Raw genomic sequence first — 24,717 nt, 5'->3', positions numbered from 1 at the left:
TGTGCTCTGACCTTGACCTTTAATTCAACTATGTTGTTGATTTATTATTGATTTGAGAATACTGGACCCCTACTGAGTAGAAAATACAACCACTAACACACTGCAGAATGCAGCCATATCCATTAGCAGTGTGCCGTTGATAAACACTTGTTTAGGTTCTACAATGATCAATCTCAAAATGGTTCTGACATTTGTATGTGGCATTCTTTTTGGGTGACCCCCCCCATTTTTCAAACAATATTTTCTTTGCTATCGACCCTTGATGTGAGCAATGCATATTAATTAGAAAAAACATTTCAAATACATTAATTGATTAGCCTTTGCTGCCTGGAACTGAAAATGCAATGTGCCACTCGTTCAAAGCATACAAGTATGAATGAGCAAAACATATTATAAACTAAAGTGTTTCATTTCAAAATGCCGTTTAACCTCAACAGCGCCTTCTTTCATACGGCCTTATTGCTGCAAAAAAAATTATACTCTTATTTTGGAAGAAGAAAGAGACCCCCACAATCAAACTCTGGCTCAACGAGATGACAGAGTCCTTACATTTAGAAAGAATCAGATTTATACTCAAAGATAGAAAGATTTTGAAAAGATTTGGAAGCCTTTAGTCTCCTTTCTTACAGGTTGAAAGGCTAATCCTTGTGGATGACCCGTGTCGCACGTAATCTGGGGCAGCACTTCTGGGGAGGGGGAAGGGAGGCGGGAGGGTCCCTTTGTTTTTTGCTTAAGTTTGAGTTTTTTTTTTTTTTTTCATGTTACCTGTCTGTTTTGTGTTTATGTCTGTTTGTTTTTGTTTAAAAAAAGGAAGCCATCCATGTATGAACAGTAATGTATAAACATAACCTGTGCTTCACAATAAAAAGATTTGAAACAAAATGCCGTTTAAGAAATAACAAAAGAATAAATAGATCTACAGCAAATAAAGCAACAAGACATAATAAAAAATATGAGCACTGGTGTTGTGTTAGCTAGTAATGTTTTTTTCTGCTTGCAACTATTTGGTAAGATGGTTTTACGTTATGAGGATGGTGGATCTCTATCTGTCTTTCCATAGCAAAGCAGCCGGTGAGTAAAAAATCGACAATGAAATCATCTCATGTCTCCCAGCTGGCTCTGTGGCCCACTGTACTCACTGGCCCCAGAACAAACAAGGACTTATGCTCTCTCACTGGTACAGACAGACAGAAATGTATCAAAACTGATAAATAAATGCATTTGGCCGCAGCGTGCCCTCTTAAGACAATGGAGCCTCAATGAAATGCCATTGTTTTTCCCACAAGCGTCCGTTTATGTGCTTATTTGCTGTATTAAAGCCACACAGGCATTGACAGTGTGAGGATTGTTTCATAAATAGACGCTTGAGTAAAGTGAAAGGACAAAGAATCATCTGCTTGCATGATTCTCAATGAATATTCAGTGACCATTTGAACTAAAGATGATAGTCATGCATCCTTCAATAGTATTAATGCAGTTATGATAACAATTGATTACCATTAAACCCAAATTTGTTTTATACAATATTAGTTGGTTGGCTATAGCTCTCATCCTGACAACGATGCAATCTTTTGTTCTAAAATATTGTGATCAATTGCTGAATTTATGTTTATATTAAGGCAATATGGACAAAATCGAATATCAGGATTTTTTTTGCAACAATACCTCAATATCAATATGGTGGGGTTGACTATTGACAAATATTTACACAATGAGATTTTCGATTAAGTGGGTAAAGACAAATAGAAAATCTGAAAATCACATCACATTACTGTAATGCAACATTTAAAAAAGGAAAAGTCCAAACCCATATCATGATATGATATTTAAAATCCCAGACAGTATCTAGTCTCATATTGATATAATTGGTATATTGACAAAACCTATATGATATCATAATGATGTACTAGGCAATGTACTGTATGTCTTGCATATTGTACTTCATTGTGTTCTACGTGGGTTCCTTCTTATGCTGTAGGCCTAGATTATATTGTGTATGAATACCACAGAAGATTAGCCCACACCCTATCCTATATTCAAATTGCCTAATGGACGGTGGACACTACAGTGGGTTGACGTCACAAACATAACATGCGGACCTGCGAGGTGCACCGTTGCTTCGATCCGCACCAAACTTGGCACAAACACTGTTCAGGGGTCTGCCATAACAATAGTCACACCAGGGGCCATACGTCCCCTGGGGCCATGTCAGGGCCCCCCGGGAGCACAAACACAAAACTCAAAAACGCACCAAACTTGGCACAAACACTGTTCAAGGGTCTGCCATGACGATCTGTCTGCCTGAGTCACCCCCAGGGGCCCCAAGGGGCTACAGGTGCACTGATGTTCCAATCCGCACGAACGTGGCACAAACACTGTTCAGGGGTCTGGTATGAGAATAGTCACGCCAAAAAAACTAAATTGCACACATAATGGGCACTACAACAGTGTTACAACAGTGTTTAAGACTTTAAATGGCCATAACTCGGTGACCATTGCTCTGATCAGCACAAATAGGACTAGATTTGAAGCCCACGTAGTGGCCTGAAAATCTAAATATTTTTTATCTACTTGAACAGTGTGAATCAGTAGTAGGCTAATTAACATTGGTAAGGAGATTGTGTTCCAAAAATCTATGATGTCATATTACAATATTTAGAATGATAAAGAGATATTTTCTGCTTGGTTTGTCGGACTATTGGAATGGTAGGTCGTTGGAATTATGAGCGGACCCCCAAAAAAACTCTGCCATTCATTGTCAATGGCACCACAGGGTATAGCAGGCACCTTAGCGCCTTAATTTGTAAAACAACATCAAACGGTCCTTGGTCAGCAGAATAGCATATAGTAATTATTACATTGAGCACTAGTCTCTTCATTACTAAACTTATTAGACAAACCTGTATAAGATCAAAGACAAGTATGAACAACAGAAGATTAAGGACTGCAGCTTTGGGCAGGCAAGAGGCAACATGTTGATAACAACAGTAATCCTTTGAACTAGTCTCCACCTAGTGGAGAAACACTGGTACTACAGTGTAGGTGAGGTCGGCGTAGAGATGGGCTGAATCAACCTGCCAGACCATGCTTTGCTGCAGAATACCTTCTTCCTGTTCCCTGGATTAGTAGGGCTGATTAGCTGGGTTTGGATTGGATTGGGGCAACTTGCATAGGCTTATATCCAGTAAGTTGCATAGGCTTATATCCAGTAAGTTGTGAGTGACAGTGTGTCACATAAAAATAAGTAGCCTCCCTACGCTATTTTTTTCATGTAGGCCTATAGGTCTTCTATTAATTGAATTGTCTGGTAAATATTTGGGTAGCCTTACACATGCAAATCTCACCATCTCGGATCAGGTTTCACTTCCTTTTTTCTTATTCTTGCTTCACTTTTGCACGCTGACATGACTTTATCTACAGACCAACTTCCCCCTTCAACTGGTTCCTCTATTAATACATCAAACCAGTAATTGTGATGCCTCTGTCACGCCGAGATTTCACTCCCTGACAGAACAGCATTCAAGAGACGCCCTTACTGCAGGAGGAAAGGTAAGACTAATAGTCTTCTGTAAATTGTGATGTTGTGTCGACACTGGTTATGAAACACAAATTATTACCATCCACCACTAAGAAAATATTTTCAGTTTTGTTTGAGGTACTCTTTGGATAGGCAAGTCTACATCGAAACTACAAGAAAACTTCAAGGCACTCTCATTTGAAACAAATAAAATGCCTTAGGCTTTACTGTCATGGCATGGCAAATATAAGCCTCTAAACAAACTCTGTGTTTCGACTTCAAGCCTGTGGCAGGGAGTCAATAAAGTAAAAGAAAGCTTTTGATAACATTCTGGGTTGGGTTTAAAACAACTTGGTAAAGTTGGAGAAAATTCACAAAAATGTACCAAATACCTAGAATAAGACATGTGGTTGAATGATTCAACCACATCAAGAAGAAATATGCTAATTTTCAACCATATCTTCATAGTAATTGGTCCTCACTAATGCTCATTATAAGATGCCACAATTTCTGTCTCCTCACTCACTCTGCATCTCATTGGTGGGCTGCTACGGACTGTTCAGAAACCTGCCTAATGACATCTTCGATGGGGATTCCAAGCTAATAGAAACTACAGCCTTTCCCTTCATGTAAAGTTAGCATTCTGAAACAGAAGCCATTGTTCTTAGAAATGAATAAATACATAGAATTATGAAAGCATGTTTGAAATTACGAAACCTGCCTACCGCTGATGTCACTGGTAGGCAGGTTTCTGAACTGTCCATAACCCTCCTCTGGTCCTTCAAGCTCTGCGGTTGCTTATATGCCAATATAGCTGGGATGGCAGAAGCGCGACTGGTGCGAATACCTGCTAGACAGAGGCATAGGAAAGGCTCAGACACAGTGACACAAGAGTCTGACCAGCACAATGGAAAAACATATGAGACACTGGCCCCAGGTATTCTTTCAGTTCTGTATTTCAATCAAAGAAACTTCCCATTTAACAGATTATGTTACAAGAAACAAAAAGTGCCTGGAAAAGGACTCCATTTTGCTTAACTGTGTGTGTGTGTGTGTGTGTGTGTGTGTGTGTGTGTGTGTGTGTGTGTGTGTGTGTGTGTGTGTGTGTGTGTGTGTGTGTGTGTGTGTGTGTGTGTGTGTGTGTGTGTGTAGGACCCAGTTCTTCCTCTTTAACAACCAAGGAGCTTCAGCAAAATTGGAAGATTGTAAAGAAGCAACTGAGGTCTTCCAAACTGCTGTTTGAAATCCCATCTGCACGCATTATAGAACAAACCCTGTCCAAATATGTGGTGAGACAGACCTCTTGATACAGAATATATTCAAAATCTGTCAGTATAAGGTACTATTATTAATTAGCCAATGTGCTGCTTGTTGGAATGGCCACTACTGGCTGCAGAACTTGTATATTTTAACCGACAATATTTCAGCATCCATAAACCAACAGGACAGTGTGTGTACGTAGGTAAAGTTAAAGGATAACTTTACAGATGTTTTTATCCTATCATTCCTTTGTGCAGGCATGTGTGAATCTGACAACACTTTCTGTTGTGTTTTGTGTTGAAATCTCACTCTCAGTGGCGCTGGAAAAATCTCCGCTATAGCTTGAAACGTGTTGTTTTACGTGAACTGGCACAGATTTTCTAAAGAGCAACGCCTGGACACAGAACTCATTGGGAAGTGTTATGTGAGATTGTCACATGTGCTCACAATCGAATGGCAGGATTCAAGTTAATAATTGGTTAAAGGTTTCATGACGTTCAGTTTTACCACACATTAAAAGTCTTTGTCATGGTCCTTCAAACGTGTATAAAAAGTTTTAACAAAAAAATCCACTCCAGTGATCCATGGAAGGTGTTTTTCTCTCACATTTCTAAAGCCTTTTCAACTGCAATGAAAAAATAAATCTTTGCCTGCTGGTGTCGCTGGTGAGGGATTTTGCCTGTCAATCATCGCCTCTGCTCCGCCCCCCCAAAGGAAAGGATAGGGGAGGGGAGGGGCAAGGAAGAGAGTGGGCGGGATTAATCGACAGTGACCTCACTGTCGAAGGGCCAAGCTCAGATTACTTTTCAGCCTAATTATTCAGAAAACCCCAGACCACAGAAAATCCACTGAATGTTCAAAGTTCTGATTTTTTGGGTGTAATTGAGGTCATAAAACCCCGCAAAAAAACATTAAAAAAAAAAAAAGTCAAAATGAATGTCATAGAACCTTTAAGTTGCCCTTTATTATATATTCCAGGTGTACGAGATTGTGGTGATGCGCTCTGGCAGCTACGACTCCAGGCGCGTGTCTGTAGAGCGCCGCTACAGCGACTTTGTCTGCTTCCACCGCCAACTGCTTGAAGAATTCAGTGATGAAATTGCGGAAGTAGAACTTCCACGCAAACTTCTGACAGGGAATTTCGACGAGGAGAACATCAACGAAAGGCGCTTAGCCCTCCAGGACTACCTAGCAGACCTCTATGCAGTGCGCTGCATTCGATATTCCTGCCATTTCTCTGAATTTTTCACCCAACAAGAGCAGATGCGTGCGTACAACCTTTTACGGTCGGGACAGTTTCGATTAGCGAGGGACCTGCTGCAGAACATTCTAGAACTCCTGGAGAAGTTGGCACAGAGGCAAAGCCCAGTCCAGCTGGTGCCCACACTGTGTGCTCTTGCTGTTTGCCACCGTGACTTGGATGAAACCGAGGAATCGTTCTCTACGGCCCACAGGGCACTGCCCGCAGTGAGACGCTATGGGCTGAAACGCTACAGAGCACCACTGTTAGAGCTCCTAGTGGATTTGGGGTACCAGCTGGGACGTCCTGTGGCTCAAATACAAGAGGAATTGACTGGTGTTAGGGATGCAGAGAGGGGGCTGGTGTCTTTTCTCTCTCTTAAACAGGTAGTGGTACAGGAGTTCACATAAGGATTGTGTGTTGGACCACAAATGTAATGTTCATATGGTATGAACTAAAAGTTGTTTTGTGTGTGTTTTGGCGACCCCACTAGTAGCTACGTGGTCATTACAGCATGTCATAGCTTGTGTTTTCTTAGCAGCCTGCCATGTTGGCTGTGTTATTTGTTTGACTAATCTCTCAAAAGAAAATTTGTTTTTGTTTTATGGGTTCCCAGATTGGTGTTGGACAGACCAGTCTTTAACTTTTGAACAGGATTATTCTAAGATGGCGGAATGGATGAACAGTTAACCACATGATGCTATGCAGAAAGATATAGTATGTAGCTCAAATAAAGGTTATTATAGGTTATATAGGTTAAGGTTATTATAATAAAGTTCATCAGTAGCCAGCCAGTAACCATGTATAAACCAGTAATTAAAACAGACATGGGAACTAATATGCACTGTATGATTATGTACTATACAGTAGGTACATGAGCATATATCCTCTGCCACCAATGGAACCAAAGAAAATGTCATTGAGTGCATGGTTGTCAAAATGAATACTGATAAGTAAAATGAGGAACTTGTTTGTTACACTGTTCTGCTTTCTGGTGGAGGATGGTCAATCACCACCACCAACCACCATGACCTAAATAATGTTTATATATATCTATATATTTACTAAATATATGTTATAATCAAGTGCTGATATGATTAAAGTCATACTGTGTAACTTTTTCAACTACGTTATTTTTGATATTATCTTTCAGTGGTATATTTTTCACAATAACCATTCCACATAAATGTGTTTTATTTTACAACTTCTCTAAACACTATTTTGACAATCGCGCCAAAAGGACACAGGCAGCGGAAATATACCAGAAATGTATTTATGTATTTCTGACGATGCTGTTCCAAAATATTCATACTGCTAGTCTCTCTCTTCCTGTTTCCTGTCACTCCACACTCTGTACTATCAATAAATAAAAAGAATATGTAAAAGCAGATCCATTCATTGCCAAACCAAATACAAATTTGAATAAAATATATTAATTCAATGTGTGTGTTGTCCTGACTGAAGTGTGTGTATGTGTGCTTGCATGCATGTTCCTGCCATATGCGGGGACAAAAGTTGGACATGAAACCAGTTAACTGAGGAGTGTGTGTGTGTGTGTGTGTGTGTGTGTGTGTGTGTGTGTGTGTGTGTGTGTGTGTGTGTGTGTGTGTGTGTGTGTGTGTGTGCGCGCTGGATTTGACTGGGGAAAGTTGAAAAGGAAACAGTGCAGGGTAGACAATACACTCACACATACTGCACTCAGTGCAGTATCAGATACACATCATCCCCCACTGAGCCACTTGTAGAGCCACACATGAACCTGAGAGAGGCTTTTAACTCCAATGCAGAACAACAGAGCAGAGGACAGATGATGCCACCAAGCTGAACCATACAACAACCACCCTGCATCCTTCGTAGCCAAATCCAATTCATAGCCAGCCTTTGGGCTACAAATTATACAACACAGCAATACACCAACAGCATGAATGAAATACTGTATGTGTATGCACAACACAGACAATGATAGGCAGCAGCACATAAACCCAGTGTTGGAAAAAGTATTCACATTCTTTACTTAGGTAAAAGTATCAATTCTGTAATATAGAAATACTCTGTTAAAAGTAAAAGTCTGGAATTCAAAATGTACTTGAGTGTAAAAGTACAAAAGTATTGGTATCAAAATGTACTTAAAGTACCAAAAGTAGAAGGTACTCATTATGTAGAATGTCCCATTTCACAAGTTTTCAAATTTATACAATGTATAAAAAATCTTTTGAAAATAGCCGATCTACAAGCTATAACTAAAGTTTTCAAATAATTATAGTGGAGTAAAGTACAATATTTGCCAGAGATGTGGAGTAAAAGTAAAAGTACTGAAAATTGGAAATGCTCCAGTAAAGAAAAAATACCTCAACATTGTACTTAAGTACTGTACTTGAGTACATTTTGGTACTTTACACCACTGCATAAACCATGGTGCCTACCTTAAGCCATCTTCTGTTGTCTGATGTCTGTGCAGATACGTCCTCAATCACATCACTAAAGAATCTACTTTCTGCGGCAGGCCACTGCACTCTCGATGGACATGACATAAATGTCTCACTCTGCTTTATATACTTGAGAGTGAGACATTGGTGTGAGATGTTTTTCTCATGATGGGCCCATATTAACCAAACTGTTCACCCAACTCTGTCTCACATAGGGGCCTGGGGAAAGGAGTCCATAAAGATAGACAGACAGATCTCCATAAGGGCATAAAAGGAACAGGCACACACTCATATAGACAGATAGATACAGAAATGTCCAAATATGAGCATACGTACAAGGAGACACACGGGTATTGGCCTTGTAGGCTAAAGGGCAATGCTAACAGGTGAGTGACATTAGTTGCTGCCCACCCAGAATGCATGCATTCTCTCTCTCTCTCTCTCTCTCTCTCTCTCTCTCTCTCTCTCTCTCCCCCCCCCCCCCCCGCGCAGTTTTCTTTTTAAAACACCCACTTTCTCTATACACTTATAAACTTGATCTATTTTTGTCTTGTTTGGCCACTAACAGTAATGTAAATGATAATAGGCAGGTGGAATGATTGATTGATTGAGCAGACTGCCTCTTCCTTTGTCATCATCGTTGAACACCGCTCGGGGTTCGATTGCTTGAATGTGAGGTTTAAAGTGGCAGCGTCAGCGTGTGTAACTCGTGTCTCTGGCTCTACAGTCTGTTTATGGTCTTTATCTAAACGTTCATTAAACACAGAGTCGAACGCCTCCTGTACATAACTTTTATATTTTTTAACACAGCTATGGCCAGTGACCCCGCGCATCTCTCCAAAAACCTCTTGCGCATGAAGGTAAGCAGTGTTGATAAAGTTGTGGGACCTGTAGCAACAACTTGCTAACATCATAACATTAGCATTAGCTAAAGCTAGTTTTTATCCATTTACAATGCAGGCATTTAGCCAAAGCGATTCACAACAGTAAGCAAATAAAATACAAGGTGATACATCAAATGTATAGAAATAGTAATCTAGGATCATGAGTAAACCAAGAACCTACCATCCATCTAAAAACAGTATAATATCCCCATAGCCATGGTTCACATGACAGTCATGTTTCAGGGATAAATATACCCCCCAAAAAACAATCTGTACATTGAAACTAGCCTTAGATCAAGACTCTCGTAGCTCGTAGATATAAAAATGTAAAAATCAATAAAATACGAGAGTATTGATCTAAGGCTACATTGAAACTATGCCAGGTCTACAAATGATCTTGCATGATGCATCTGTCTACATAACATGCTATAAGTTACATTTTAGCCTTTGCATAAGCCTGCAAGGTAAAGGTTATGTGTTGGTTGTGAACTTTAATGTTGTATGTTGTTCATCATCATGTCCCTCCAGTTCATGCAGAGAGGTCTGGATGCTGACACCAAGAAGCAACTGGAGGAAGAGGAGAAAAAGATAATTAGTGATGAACACTGGTATCTAGATCTTCCAGAGCTCAAAGCTAAAGAGTACGTATCCAATGCTGGTAACCGGATAGGTGGGCACTAGGGACATCTGGGCACCTTGATGTAAAATTGGCCATTTTGTCCAAAATGTTAAAAAATAATGTATTTGGAAAATGTTTTAAAGTATACATGATTAGCACATGCTTAAACAGTTGACAATTAAGGTCTAATATTTCTACAATTGCTTCACAACCTGTATATCCAGTCATTTTGGGGCATAAAAAAGAAGTCGAAGGATAAAATTAAGTCTGATAATGATGTACTGCATGTTAACATCATGCATGTTCACATCATGTACTTACATAAGACATTATTTTAATATTACATTTTTGACAAAATAGCCAATTTTACGCCGAGGTGCCAGATGTCCCTAGTGCGCACCTATCCTGTGTCAGCAGCAAGCAACTCAAATGCTACAATGCTAGCTGGCATCTAGAGTTGCAATACCAACCCTTGACAGACATCCAGACAGAAAAGTCTGATTGTATTAAACTATGTTCAACTCACCAACATTGCAGCTGTACGGAAAGCCTGGATTATCCTCTTTGTCTATATGTAAAGTTTTTGTTTCATAAAAATCCACCGTAGACATGTTGTGAGGTACTTTCTGTCAATAAATGCAGTGCAGGTGATTATTTTTCCAAGTGTTGAGCGCTCGTTGGGAATCACTCAATGGACCTGCATACCACATAATGCACATGCACATAATGCAGGAGGCAGTAGGACATTGCGTTATTGAAAACGAGTGCTTCCAAGCTCGAACACTTGCACAGAATTTATTGACAGAAAGTAGCTCATAACATGTCTATGGTAGATTTTATGAAACAAAAACTTGACAGATACAAAGAGGATAATGCAACCTCTCCTTAGCTGCAATCTAGGGGAGTTTAACGTCGTTTAATACACTCCGATAGGACTTTTCTGTTTTGATGCATGGGCTGTCAAGGGTTGGTAAAAAAATATATATAATACAAATAAAAACAGTCTACTAATTGTACCACCTTATTTTGAAATGAGAAATGGAATGGCAAAATGTCTCATAAGCTTGGATATCTTTGGGATAGAATGTCTCATTCTGCCACTTTTCTCACGCCAGGAACTTCATCATAGAGGAGAGGAGTTTTGTGCTTTGTGAAGACCTGAAGTATGGACGAATGTCATTCAAGGGTTTTAATCCAGAAGTAGAGGTTTGTATTTATTTTGACCAATTCTTCGATACATCGATCCACTATAAAGGGGAGGATCTTGTTGTTAGGAAAGAAATAACATACGTTACACTAGAAGGCACTGGCGAACCGTGATCTTGTGTGCTTGGTTCTAGTTCCTGAGGATATTTTGGAATGCAACAACAAGTTATCAAACAGTACGTCATTTTGGTGCCAGTGTCAGGGGCAGACACTCGCAAATAAAATTGGTGTTTAAAGAAGTTGTCAAAAAACATTTATGTGGAATGATTGTTGTAAAAAATATATCTGTGAAATATGATATAAAAAGTAACTTGTTTAATTGAATAAGTTACACAGTATGACTTTAACTTTCTGGGCATTAGAAGAAAGGGGTGGTTAAATGACTTCAGCATGAAAAACTCTCCCAGCATGCATCTGCCTGACACAGCGAGTACCTGCACCTGGCGTTAATGGTACAATGTACCGTCAGTGACTTTTCATTATGCCTCTGATGTCACCAAGACAAATTCATGCATACCTCAGTGCTTAATTTGTAAATGATTAGGTGCCGTAAAAACTGGCCTCCCTATTTTGGGCAGGTCATTATATAGGCGAATAAAAAAATGAAAAATATTTAATACCATTGTGTGATCTTGTAGATCGGCTATTTTTGAAATCGGGCTTAAGTGGTCACTTTTTTGCCACCCTCTAGTTTTTTATTAAATGATGACTCTGTTTCAAAGACCCCCACTTTGATATGCATTAGGCCCTCCATTTGGTATGAGTTTTATCTCTGGGAACCAATTGATTACATTTGTTACTGACTCATAACAGAAACGCAAACTATCAATAATTTAACTGGAGAACCCCCTTCAAGGACCCCTGGGGGTCCGAGATGCAGGTTGAGAACCAGTAACAGGATAATGACTGTTATGTTGCATCCACCATAGAAACTGATGAAATTGAAGAATGGCCCCAACGAGATTGAAGAGGAGGGAGAGGATGCAAGAAAAATGCAGACGGATGTCACAGATGAAGAGATGGCTCAAAGGTACAGTTAAAGACAAGGAACAGATAATGCATGCATCATTTGCATAGGGAAAATGTTGTTTCTTCTGACTTGTAACATTTAAGCTGTTGAAACCAACATGATAGAAAATAATTATACTATTTAATTTATTGACATTTTTAAAAGTACAATTTTAAAAATGCTAAATTGGATAAAAACACATAAAGCTTGTTTCCATTGTGGTCCATTTAAAACATTCAACACTCAAACATCCGTACAATGCACAAATATACAAAAAAGAAATAGAGTATACAGTTTAAAACAAATGACAATCAAAATGAAATGGGGCGGGGGGGGGCCTGTAGTTTGAAGGTTGAAAATCTATATGTATTAATTTGCTATTCTTTATTGCTATGCTGTCCTTTTCTTTGCAGGTATGAGAGTCTTGTAAAAACCATGAAGAAGAAGTTTGCCAAGAAGAGGGAGAGGTCAGCCATTGAAGAGGAAGAGGAAGATGTCAACCACAATATTGCGGAAACGAATACAAAGAGAACCTTTTTGAAACCTCAGGATTAAGTACAAGAGCATGTTAGACTTTAGAATTATCATTTTTTGTTTTTTATTTGATTGACAAAAAAAAAACCTTTACAGCAATGCTTGCACAGATAAATCCAGAGTGTTAATTTAACTGCAGAAATTGACCTGTAAGGGTCAGTTAACACGAAAGATTAGCTGTGTATAAACTTTAATGGATAGGGTCCATAAATATCACAGTTGTACTGTATTTTTAAGTCTGAATGGATGTTATACATCCTTGTTTAAAAAAAAAGTATTTTATGAGCGTTACAATGGGGGACATACTGTACAATGACATACAATGTACTCTGTATTTATGTTTTATTTTTTACACTTGCTCTATGTACCATGGAACAGATTCCCAGTAAATTCATGCCCCAACTTGTTCAAATGTGTGCCTTGTGATATTTGCCATGAAATGTTATTGCTTTATTGCAAGCATTCCAACAAAGATACAAGAGGATTTACGTGTCACTCACTCCAACAAGTACAAGCAGCGAAATGTTGTGACATGCTCCACAGACAGTGCTAACAATAACAAGATATCAGTCTATTCATGCGAAGCCTTGATATTAAACTCAAACTATCTGAACAGCATGCCTCTAGAAACAAATGCACCAACAGGCGATGGTAACATCATTTAAAGGTGTTTGGTTAAATGTTTGTTTTGCATGTGAAAGGGTTAAAACTACTCAGATAATTGCTATAGAGCAGGGGTCATCAAAGTGTCCATACACGGACACATTGTCCGTGGCGAGACTTGTCCATGTCTGCGGCAGAAATCTTTGATTTAAAAAATACAAATATTAGAGCCAGTATACAGTGACTGACTTGCCAGTCTCCAGGTTTTCTTCAGAATAGGTAGGACACTGATTTAATTTATTGAGTTATTGATCCCCATTAACTGGTGCATAACAGCTAGTCTTCCTGGGGTCCACACATAAACACATGACATTCGACAAGACCTTACAGGACAATGATATAAAAAAATTACGTCCATTTTCCTTCAAACAATGACTTTCATATTCATCATATGATGGATAGGAAAGTCACTGTTTGAAGGAAAATGGACGTTGTACATTTATACAACTTATTTTCTGATTCCCCTTCTTTTTTTTTCACAAATGCCTACCTTCAATTCTAGTAAAGTAAAAACAAACAAGAAAATAAATAAATAAATCCTAATCATAACTGTGAAAGGGTGTGTGTGTGTGTGTGTGTGTGTGTGTGTGTGTGAGCGAATGTGCCATGTTCCTGCATATGTTTAAAAGCTACCTGTATGAATGTGTGAGCTACTGTGTGATTACCATATAACCTGTCTGCAACTTGTGTAATTACAACCTTTGGGTTTCTAGATGCCTCTTAAATTGTCTTTTGAAACTTGATTTTGTTTTTTCTTTAGCAATCTGATCTGGCAGTGTGTTCCATGCAGCCATGGCTCTATACAGCACTGTCCGCTTCATAGACCCTGTTTTGGCTTTAGGGATTTGATAGCAACCTCTTGTGGCATGTCTCGTCTTATATGTATGGTTATTAGAGCTAGGTGTAAGTTGATTATATAGACAGGTAGGATGTTTCTGCACATTGATATTTCTCAAAAGACAAGGAGTGATACGGTCAGCCTCTCCGTGACTATCGTCCAGGAGAGCTTGACATGCATTTTGTTTACATTACACCCTGGTGTACACCTAAGGGCAAGCCGAGCTGCTCTGTTTTGAACCAGTTTCAGCTTTCCCAGGTCCCTCTTGTTTGGCCCTGACCAAATCATTGAGAGGGTGTGAAAGGACTCGAGTCTCAATGACTTGTTTTGTCAGTTGCGGTGGCAAAAACACCCAACACCTCTTATAACAGATATATTCCTCCCCATCTTTGGCACCGATGAATCAGTCTCTGGTCCATGATAGATTGTTCACTAGGATGACTCCCAAGAGCTTTGTTTCCTCCACCTTCTCAACCTTTTACATTATTCAACATCAGATTCAACTGCGGTTTAGAACTTAGTACATGATTTGTGCCAAATACAGGCTTTTTGTTTTTTGAATGTTGAGCACTAATTTGTTGCTGGTCACCATTACCAATGAATGTGTGCATTCAAAAATGCACACATTCATCGACACAAGCTCTCTCTCTGCACTGGACTAGCCTTGACGGGGGTAACTTATACAGTCTATGGGGGGTACTAGTCTCACACAAACGCCAACAAGGCGAAGCTGCCAATCACAGCGCGTCCTTTCCGGGACTTGGCAAAATCCAGATGCACTTGTCTGTACTCCTTCCATATACGAAGTGCACCTGCTGATGATTCAGCAGCTGATGAGGCTAAGCGCACGAGACAAGATCCGACAATATAGGCAATATAAACATAGGCTTGATATGAGGATGCACTGTCCCTTCCATGTTTGTTAAAAATAAAAACACAAATCTGACAATAATTTTATTTTAATGGCTCAGTATTGTTTTCAACATAACAGGTATGTGTATGCATGGAAGTGGCATTAATAGGCCATTTTTCTTTCCACATTTATGTTAAAATAAAACATGATTCTGTTCATGTGAATAACATGATTATCATGCAATTGACAGACTGTTGATAGTATTGACATTTGTTCTCAGTTAATATGGTATGTTTATAAATGGCAGTGGCACAGCATGAATATATTAATCTGTCTATTATTTGAATAGCTTAGTATTGAATGCACAATAAAATGTTATGTTTATAAATATTTTGTAGAGAAAGGTCCTTTTGCACACCTACTGGGACAGGTGCGTAGGAGCAGACATTTTTTTCATGTTTACACATAAACACAATTTTATATACATAAATATACAATATATGTGGTAGCGCCCTCTACCCTACAAGGTAGGGGGTCCCTGCTCCATCTCTCCATCAGTTTGGGGGTCCCTGGCCTGAAAACGTTGAAGACCCCTGGCCTACACAGTATTTGCAGTGAATTACACGTGGCCCTGTTATAACACTCGATACGTGCATCCTGTATCATTAAAATATGGGCTAACTAAGAGACTATTAAGTCTCTGGCAACTCTTTTTTTTTTTTTTAAAGATATATTTATTTAGACAAACATGTCATACAAGTTTTCTGTTTTTTTCACGTCTCTGGCAACTCTTAATGTCAATTCATCATAAGTCCTGCTGGTTGAGTGTCATAGAATTTAAAGAGGCGCGTGAGTAAGATGTCTGAGATGACAGTGGGGCAAACTCGGTGAATGAACGGGAAGAGCCAGCCCGCCTGTCCTGGTGTGTAGAGAGGGTTAGGGCTCACAGACAGCAGGGCATGGCAGATGTCATTAAGCACAGGATTCAGGTCGTCAGAGCATTGATCAGCCATCTTGGAGTACCAGCCTTGGAGAGAGGATATGTAAGCCTCCCCGTAGTCCCCCCTTGCATCAGGTGATATGCCGTTTAGGATCTCCTCTTGAAATTGACTCCAGTCTCCTTTATCTTTGACCATATCTGAAATCAAATATGAAGATTCATTGTTACATCTCCCATGTGTATACTGCAGAACTCGTTTGGAGCAATGGCAAATGTCTGGAATTGGCTTCAGGGTTTCTCAAAAGGCATCTTTTGCGGTGCCAGCTGCTCTACATTTGACCGTGTTTGTCCATCCGTCCATCTGTATATGCATCTGATACGCAGCACGCAGGAGGGGCTGGGCTGGGGAGGCAGCAATACAATCAGCAAGAATGTGGTCTGACTAGTCACTCTGAGGTGAAGGCTTATCATGTGTGTGGCTATTGTTCTTGAGGTGATAATTAATTGGCTGCTGGTGAAGGATTTCACACATTAACTCAACGATTGAAAATGCATCTAAGGCTAAAAGCAGCTCCAAAGTGGTTGAGTTACAGGGAGGGAATAGTTATAGTATATCCTCCAAAATAATCTAGAACACACCACTGCACACACACACACACACACACACACACACACGACCGATCTACAATGTGAGTAAAAGTAAATAGACAAGTAAATATATTTAAAAGTAAATAAATTGAGTAAAAGTACTTAAGAGTACTTAAATTGAGTAAACATACTTAACTCATAACCCATAGTAAAATTTGTAAAAATACTTAAAAGTTGTTAAAATGAGTAAACATATTTAAAAGTTGTTAAAGAGTAAAAACTTAAAAGTTGTTAAAATTAGTAAAAAAAAAGTTAACATTAGTAAAAAATATAAAGTCAGACAAACTTAACTGATTAAGTAAAAGTACTTAAAAGTCACTAAACTGAGTACAAATACTTAAAAGTAACAAACTTGAGTAAACATACATTTAATTAACTTGTTTAATATACACTTTTAAATATAAAAATATTTAAAAGTGATTAAAGTAAGCACAAATTAACACATTTAAGTATAACTACTTCATACAAACGTTCATACAATCATTAAAAATACTTCAACGGAACTAAATAAACCTAAAATGCACACATACTGTATGGGTCACTACAGCAGTGTTACAGCAGTTTCAAACCGGTTCGGTGACCATTGCTCTAATCAGCGCGAACTGTAGTACCGCCTCAATACCAGCACCCACACTCATCAAACAGAGTAGGCACTGCTTACTCACACTGGGTGTGATTTTAGACAAAGCCCTGATTCAATAAGAATGCAACAATGAAAAACGTAATCTCAATATGTTTCTTTGTAAACCGGGTCCTGGATGTCAACTTGAACTTGATTTATATTTAGCCGTGCCACAAAGAAATGCAGATCTACAATCTCACAACCCGCCACGTGTGAGCTTGTAGATCAGGTACTTTCAATGTTGCATGATGCACAACCCAAATCATACTTAAAAACTATTACATACTTGTTCTGAAGCCTGCAGGTTGAATCACAGCTACTTGAACGCCCCAGCCAGCCAGCTCCATTCTTATCACTTTTGAGAAGAGTTTCAGAGCTGCTTTTGATGCTCCATAGGCAGAATATCTAGGGAGAGGTACCTCACCTATATGAAAAAAATCAATAAATGAATACTGAAAATTTGCATTTTCTATTTGTTTTGTTTTAATTGCACAGAATAAAGCTGTCACATATTCCCTATTCATGAATGGTTTCATAAAAAAAAAAATTAACTCTACTTTTAATACCAACATAATGATGCTTTGATGAGTTAGTTCACAGGATTATAATCTGTGATTATCTCTGTCAGTGACCTGTGGTCAGAACTACCTCCCATGCTGCTGACGTTAACAATCCGTCCCCTGGATCTTCTCAGCAGCGGGAGGAAAACCTGACACATCTCCACAGCAGCCAGGAAGTTCACGTCTAGGCAGTGTCTGTAGGAACTCATGGGATGGATCTCCCCATCGGCCGCCCAGCCTAGGAACCCTGCATTATTCACTAACCCCCAGAGACCTGCCAGCCAATGCAGACAGGATGTACTCAGGGGATGTTTTAACACTGTTCACAGTTTTATTAGCTTCTCATGGCTGAGCCCTGGAAAAGAACTACAACTGAAAGTGTGCAACTGTTAGTTGTCGTGGAATTCTGGATCAATCAGTAATTGATGAGGCAAGACGAGTCGGAGACACTTGTATAAAGGTGGTGGTGGTTGTGCTTTAATTACATGAATTCATGGGGACAAATACATTAGACACACAGATCGGTGGTAAGGTAGTTCTGCCAACGAACACAGACCATAGTTATACAAGGACAAGCTGTACCAAAACAACAGCTATCAGGCCTAAGCCAAGAGACATCTCGACTCTTATAACGTCAATATATCATATCATAAGGCAAAAGATGAACAACATAAGTGAAGGTCAGATAACGTATAACAATAACAATATAATATGTAATTCTACCACAATTCTTCCTCATGGTATAGGGCTACATGTTGTCCAGCCTACCGGATCTTCCTGTAGTTCCTGCAGTTGTAGTTCTTGGCCATGAATTAAGTCATTTGGGGGCCACGGCCAAAGTTGTAGCAGTAATGGCATAATAATACAAATACACATAAGAATGACATTATAGGCTAGTTGCATATTCTGATGACACTGAAAAGCTAATCTTGATCCTGTTTCATTGTAAAACCTAACCATACCTGCCTCCCCAACTGTAGAGCGGATGTACTGGTGAGCTTGTTCTATCTGCAGGCGGTCCGTCACATCGAGCTGTAGAACATGCAGCTCCTTACACCCCTGTTTCCTCAGATTCTGAGCCCCAGCAGCATTCTCATCCAGAACACCAGCAAACACGTTCACTCCCATGTTACTCAAAAGTGCTGCCAGGGCATGTCCAAAACCTGAATCACAGCCTTTTGGGGCAGAAGAGATTTAACAACTTAATCTCCACTCCATTTCAATTTTTTTTCAAAATGTAAAAAATAATTTGAAAATACACAATATATAAGCTCACGACATGCCGTAATGCAATGTGTTGTGAGCTTTTCGCCTAATATGACGTGCCAAAAATAGGGATGCCAGGCTTAAAGTGTATATGTACACTCCGTAGCTGTCCGTGGATAAAGAATCATGTCATGTCACGAGTGGAGGAAGTTGCTAGTTGTACAAACTGTATTGTACTTGGTACATTAGAAATGAATAGCAATCAAAACCAGCTTTATTTGCAATGCGCTGGAAGCCTTTCTTCTGTTAAATATTAAGTTACAGTTACATTGATGAAGTGTCTTTGTATTTGTTTAGGTAGCTTGGGTGAATCAGGTCTTCCACTCCTGACTCACTCCTGATCACAAAACAATGTTTTCTGAATGCCTGTTCAACCACCGATTTCCAAAATGCATACAACATATGTATTTTTCAGAAGGCCACATTTTTAAACAATAACACACTGTTTTTCCAAATAATAAGCATTTCAAATAAAAATGTGCCCTGCAGAATTATTGACTCCAATGCATGTTGCTGAATAAATTGAGCATGGATGCGTTTAGGAATTTTAGATATGGTATTGTTCATATCATATGGTATGCAGTGAAAGACCTCACCTGGTCTTTTCAAATTGCAACAGGCAATGTACAGTAGTAGGCCTATAAATGTCCTGCCAGCTGCCACATTGCTATTGAAAGTAATATGGCAACTACAGTATGATTTTCTCTTTCATTTGAGGGGCTGCTACGCTGTATCAACAGACGGCATGTGAGGCTGGGACCAGTGTGTACCGTGTTATCAATTCTAGGAATGTAATGAGGGATCAGCTTGGTGTACAAGAGGCTAGGTTGTAGTCACACTGCTGACTTTTGGTTCCGTTGGAAAGGGCACAGATCATGTTTAAAAATAATACAACCGCAGAGGAAAACAAATGTATTTAAAGGAGATGTAAGTGATTATTTTTGTTTGTTTGCTAATAAGTGTTAAATTGCTCTATTTTCCCATAGTAATCATTGCTATATAGTGTTTGTTTAATGTTTAGTGACAGGCTTCTATCTCCCTGTCTCTCCATCTCTTTAGTAAACAGAAAATACATTTTCAGGTTGGGATACAATTTTCTTCCAATCAGGGGAGAGAACTCATACAGAATAAACAAGCGAAATTGGAACACTATAAAATGTAAGCAATGATTATTATGATAATATAGCTTAAATTTCTTACCCACAAAATAGAACTTTTAAGCTTCATGTTCCATTGTATTATAGCATGACTGGAAATAATCTGAGGAAAACCTATAGTACAATACAATTGTTGGATGCAGGAAAAACTGTTTCAAACAGCTAGCAGAAAAACATTTCATTACACAATCATGTGTGTGCATTCTCACCTGTAACCAGAACCGCTTTTCCATGCATTGGCAGCAACTTGGTATCTCTTGTTCCCGATGTCCTCCTATAGCACAGCCAGATGCCACAGCACAAAAACAGAAGTCCCAAGTAACCTGGAAAGAAGAGAGGGCCCCCAAGGGCAACGAGGGCTACGGTCGAACAACCAGAATTATGACCCTTTTTGACTTTCCATATCAAAGCACAAATGTATACACCTATGGTTACTGTATAAATAGTAGAATACCAGAATCCACTGTCAGAGCTTTCCATTATTCAAGACTGACAGCTGTAGTCCTTAAGTTGGCATGTCACCTGAAGCCTATGAGTTGCCAATATCTCCCTGTCTTTATATTCTCCACTCTGGAACGCTAATTCATACTTGCCCTACCCGCTTCCCAGTCGGCCAATCAGCCAGGCGTTTTATACTCGAGCAAACAGGCGTGTCCCAAGAGCCCATTCGTCTTCTGCTACATTAAGAGGCGGTGACAGGTGGGAGAGTATCTGTGATACTTTGTCATTTGGCAGACACATCACAGTCCCAGCTTCCTGACTCGTTCTGGGAAAAGCGAGTTGTCTGATACAGTTCTCCCCTTGATTATGCTTCACATGAACATTGAGTTTAGAATCTTAGAACAGATTAGAATATAATCTGTCTAATCTAATCAGGGCTGGGCAATTTTCTCTGCCATGCCGTCTACTTTGTCTGCTAATCAGAGCCAATCAGAGGCAATAATTTAATAGCAATAATTTTAATAAAGAAATGAATTCTTCTGGGTTTTCAAAATTGTCCCTTGATCTAGCGAGAGGTCCATCTCTATCTACCAGTAGATAAAAAAAAACACTTCTGGATTCATCCATTTTATATAGAGTATACTTGATCTTTGCAAGATTGCATTGATCAGGAAAAGAAATAAAAGGACTTGTGTATAATACTCAAGGTCAGGGACGTGCTGGGCCCCTAATTCAGCCCAAATACTAACCAATGAGCTGTATATTTAGCGGTGCCAACCGCTCTACGTTTGACTCTGTCTGCGTGTCCGTTTGTTTGAGCACGGGATGAGCACAGCAAAGAAGCAAACAGCTATAACTTCAGTTTGCAGCATGCCACCAAGTCCAAATTTGGTATGTGGACTTAGACCACCAATAGGGACGAGCATGAATTGATGACGTTATCAAAGAGGGGTCCAGGGACCCCCAGCGCCCGTATGAGCACGGGATGAGCACAGGATTTTAAACAGCTATAACTCCAGTTTGCAGCATGCCACCAAGTCCACATTTGGTATGTGGACTTAGACCACCAATAGGGACCAGCATGAATTGCTGAAGCCCCCCCCCCCTCTGTCTTCCCATTGGCTGGCCTTCAAACAGCCATAACTCAAGTTCGCAGCATGCTATGGAGTACAAAATGTCTACGTGGACTAAAGCCAGCAATAGGGACTAATTGTCATTACTTAAGCCCCGCCCCCTCTGTCTGCCCATTGGCTGGGCTTTAAACAGCCATCATTCCAGTTTGCAGCATGCTACCAAGTACAAATTTGGTAAGTGGACTCAGACCACCAATAGGGACGAACTGAAATGAGTTAAGGCCCGCCCCAAAGGCACCGCTTCCTTCACACAGGGTGTGATTTTTTTATTTATAATAAAAATACACAATGAAAAATATACACTAATGATAATATACTGAAGGCAATGGAAAGAAGAGTTAAAATTTAGGAGCAGCTTAAAAAATGTGCAGGTAATGTGCAGAATATACAATCACTAATCAATAGCAGGCTAGCAGTGCTCAATCAAATGCGCAAGAGGAGTCAAGCATATACATAGAATAGGAAATAAAAAAGAAGCAGTAGTAGTGGACTATTATGAATGGGTGAAGTATGAAAATGATTACATGCAAAAATGAGTCTGCATGCAATCAGAACTTTGGCTAGTTAGCCAAAGTATAGAAAACAAGGGTTGTCTATTAATGATTTGAGAATGTTATCTTTTATAGGCTAGATCTATAGGCTATATGAGGATGGCATAACAGGAAATTCTTAATGTATACATAGTGAAGGCTGTAATGTGCGTACTGTGTGTATGCAAAGTTGTTTTATTGTAACAGTCATTCAGTGTTTTTAATAACAGCTATGTATGACCCTGTGAACATAAACAATAACACTTTTACTGAAACAATAATATTGTGATGCCTAAATGCCAGGGGTTCCTGGGCACCAGGAAAGATGCATATCACTTTAACCACTTTAACCCTGGTGGCCTGGTTTTGGGGATGTCATTATTGGCAGAAATGTTAAGATCTACAAGGATACAACAATTGCAGTTACACTTTGTGCCTTGTGATTTTGTAGATTGTTATTTTTGCATGACATAATCATATGACGATAGGATTCGATTATTATTATTGCCATGCTTTAGCAGTGGTGTAAAGAAACTAAGTACATTTACTCAAGTACTAAGGAATTTTGAGGTATTTTTTACTTTATTGTAATATTTCCAATTGTCTGTACTTTTACTTCTACTCCACTACACCTTAGAGGCAAATATTGTACTTTTACTCCACTACATGGAGTTTTGATTATTAAAAATACCTCAAAGTTGTACTTAAGTACAGTACTTGTATGTACTTAGTTACTTTACACCACAGGTCGCAACACACCAACAACATGCAGTTTAACGTTCTTCAGATAGCTAAGCAACCATTCGGAACTCTTTTGCGATAGAAAGAATGTTTTACTTTGATTGGCAGCGGCAGCGTATGTTCACAACGTGTTGCGATCATGCGTCGCGCTTAAAAAGTTATCCATGCTTAGCCCGGAAACATGACTGTCATGGCGCTACTTGTTCCTGGTTTTCTACATTTACAACCCGTACATCTACATTAACGTTCAAATGTAAAATATGAAGTGCTGACCCACGGCCATGGATGTAGCAAGTTAAAACGCCCGGGTCTAAGTACCCGTATCTTCCGTTTTTGTTCATTTAAAAGCATTTTACTCCAATCGGCAGCCATTTTTCAAAGAGTTATAATGTATCAGAGTGCAGTACACCTCCCAACCGATAGGGTCGCATAATTAAAAGCACATGGAGAAAGTTCTGAGAAAATGGCTACCGATCGGATTAAAATGCTTTTTAATTGAACAATACGGTAGATACGGGTACTTAGACCCAGGCGTTTTAACGTGTTACATCCATGGCCGTGGGGTCAGCACTTTATATTTGAAATCTGAACGTTTATGTAGATGTACAGGACACATTTCAAAAACCAGGAACAAGTAGCGCCATGACGCTTGTGACAGACGAGCGTCATGTGAACCACGCTGATGTTGGATAAGAAAGGCAGTCTTTCTGTTGTGTTTGCTTACCACATCAACATCACCTCCTTCCTTCACATGGTAAACTGTCTGTCCTCTCTCCGGAGTGTGACACGTGTTTTTTCTCCCTCTCTCTTCTCTGCTCATGTATTCCTCGTCGCGTCGTGTACTGTGCAGAAGATCTACAAGCGCATAATACGTCAAGTCAGCGATACAGCGACCAGTTAATATGGGCTTGCAGATCAGCTGTAATATGATTGGGTGGAACTCCTGGGCCACGCCACTATAGCCAGTGATTGGTCCACTTACTAGGACGGTATTCAGATGGTAGACATGCCATTTGCAGTGATCAGTTAACCAATAGTACTGACCTAATTGCAACACTAACTATAGTTGAACTACTGTATACTAACACGAACTACGCTAACAGTGTAACCACTGTATAATATTAACATTACCAACACTAACTATATCACTAACACTATACTGTAACTGCAAAATGCAATTGATTTTCCCATTTGAGCATTTGGTCACATAAAATTGTTCATGATTGCCTGATGTTTGTTTAGACCTGTGTGATTAGTTTACATGCCATTTTAATTAAACCGAAAGTATGTGATTAGTTCAAATAATCCTGTCCTACAGATATTGGTTAATTATCTCTAAGATTTTAGATGGCAAGTCTAAATACACAATTATACATTAACGTGCAGTAGGTGATATTCTTTGTGTTAAATATTCTGATAGCAATGATTGCTATGGAGTGGTTCTTCACTCAGTAACTGGGAGTCTTCCTGTCAATAGAGCTCTTTAGTAAACAGAAAACATTCAGGTCGGGATAGCAATTTTATCCAGTCAGGAGAGAGAACTCACACAGTATACAGGATAAACAAGTGAATTTGGAAGTGATGACACAAAGTGAGCAGACAAAACCGGAACACTATAACATTTAAGCTG

The 24,717-nt window shown here is 39.3% G+C and overlaps 3 protein-coding genes across 7 annotated transcripts; 2 read left to right on the top strand and 1 right to left on the bottom strand.

The window, feature by feature from the left end:
• Window positions 1–3,417: 3,417 nt before the first annotated feature.
• On the top strand, window positions 3,418–7,458 carry snx20 (sorting nexin 20). Of its 3 annotated transcripts, none has more exons than XM_084059990.1 (4): window positions 3,418–3,549; window positions 4,304–4,454; window positions 4,670–4,806; window positions 5,756–7,458. In XM_084059990.1, exons 2-4 carry the CDS (start codon window positions 4,337–4,339, stop codon window positions 6,425–6,427), a joined length of 927 nt encoding a protein of 308 aa, XP_083916116.1. In that variant the 5' UTR covers window positions 3,418–3,549; window positions 4,304–4,336; the 3' UTR covers window positions 6,428–7,458. The 3 variants fall into 3 exon arrangements, with proteins under 3 accessions (XP_083916116.1, XP_083916117.1, XP_083916115.1); XM_084059991.1 differs by having other exon boundaries at window positions 3,491–3,549; window positions 4,332–4,454; XM_084059989.1 differs by lacking the exon at window positions 3,418–3,549 and having other exon boundaries at window positions 3,594–4,454.
• A 1,669-nt stretch (window positions 7,459–9,127) lies between these two features.
• Window positions 9,128–13,107, top strand: mphosph6 (M-phase phosphoprotein 6). Its single transcript, XM_084059192.1, has 5 exons — window positions 9,128–9,303; window positions 9,856–9,968; window positions 11,062–11,152; window positions 12,082–12,182; window positions 12,575–13,107. The coding sequence occupies exons 1-5, from the start codon at window positions 9,256–9,258 to the stop codon at window positions 12,714–12,716; spliced, it is 495 nt and encodes a 164-aa protein (XP_083915318.1). The 5' UTR covers window positions 9,128–9,255; the 3' UTR covers window positions 12,717–13,107.
• Window positions 13,108–15,089: 1,982 nt separating this feature from the next.
• Window positions 15,090–23,932, bottom strand: hsd17b2 (hydroxysteroid (17-beta) dehydrogenase 2). 3 transcript variants are annotated; one of them, XM_084059773.1, is made up of 6 exons: window positions 23,812–23,932; window positions 20,452–20,565; window positions 18,782–18,994; window positions 17,908–18,093; window positions 17,546–17,683; window positions 15,090–16,187 (listed from the first exon to the last, which is right to left on the bottom strand). In XM_084059773.1, exons 2-6 carry the CDS (start codon window positions 20,477–20,479, stop codon window positions 15,847–15,849), a joined length of 906 nt encoding a protein of 301 aa, XP_083915899.1. In that variant the 5' UTR covers window positions 20,480–20,565; window positions 23,812–23,932; the 3' UTR covers window positions 15,090–15,846. The 3 variants fall into 3 exon arrangements, with proteins under 3 accessions (XP_083915899.1, XP_083915897.1, XP_083915898.1); XM_084059771.1 differs by lacking the exon at window positions 23,812–23,932 and having other exon boundaries at window positions 20,452–21,463; XM_084059772.1 differs by lacking the exons at window positions 17,908–18,093; window positions 23,812–23,932 and having other exon boundaries at window positions 20,452–21,466.
• Window positions 23,933–24,717: the final 785 nt, after the last annotated feature.

Source organism: Gymnoscopelus microlampas (genome assembly GCF_963454915.1).
Source record: "Gymnoscopelus microlampas genome assembly, chromosome: 6".
Classification (NCBI taxonomy): domain Eukaryota; kingdom Metazoa; phylum Chordata; class Actinopteri; order Myctophiformes; family Myctophidae; genus Gymnoscopelus; species Gymnoscopelus microlampas.
The sequence above is the reverse complement of the archived record's forward strand: the minus strand, read 5'-3'. Positions and strand labels throughout refer to the sequence as shown.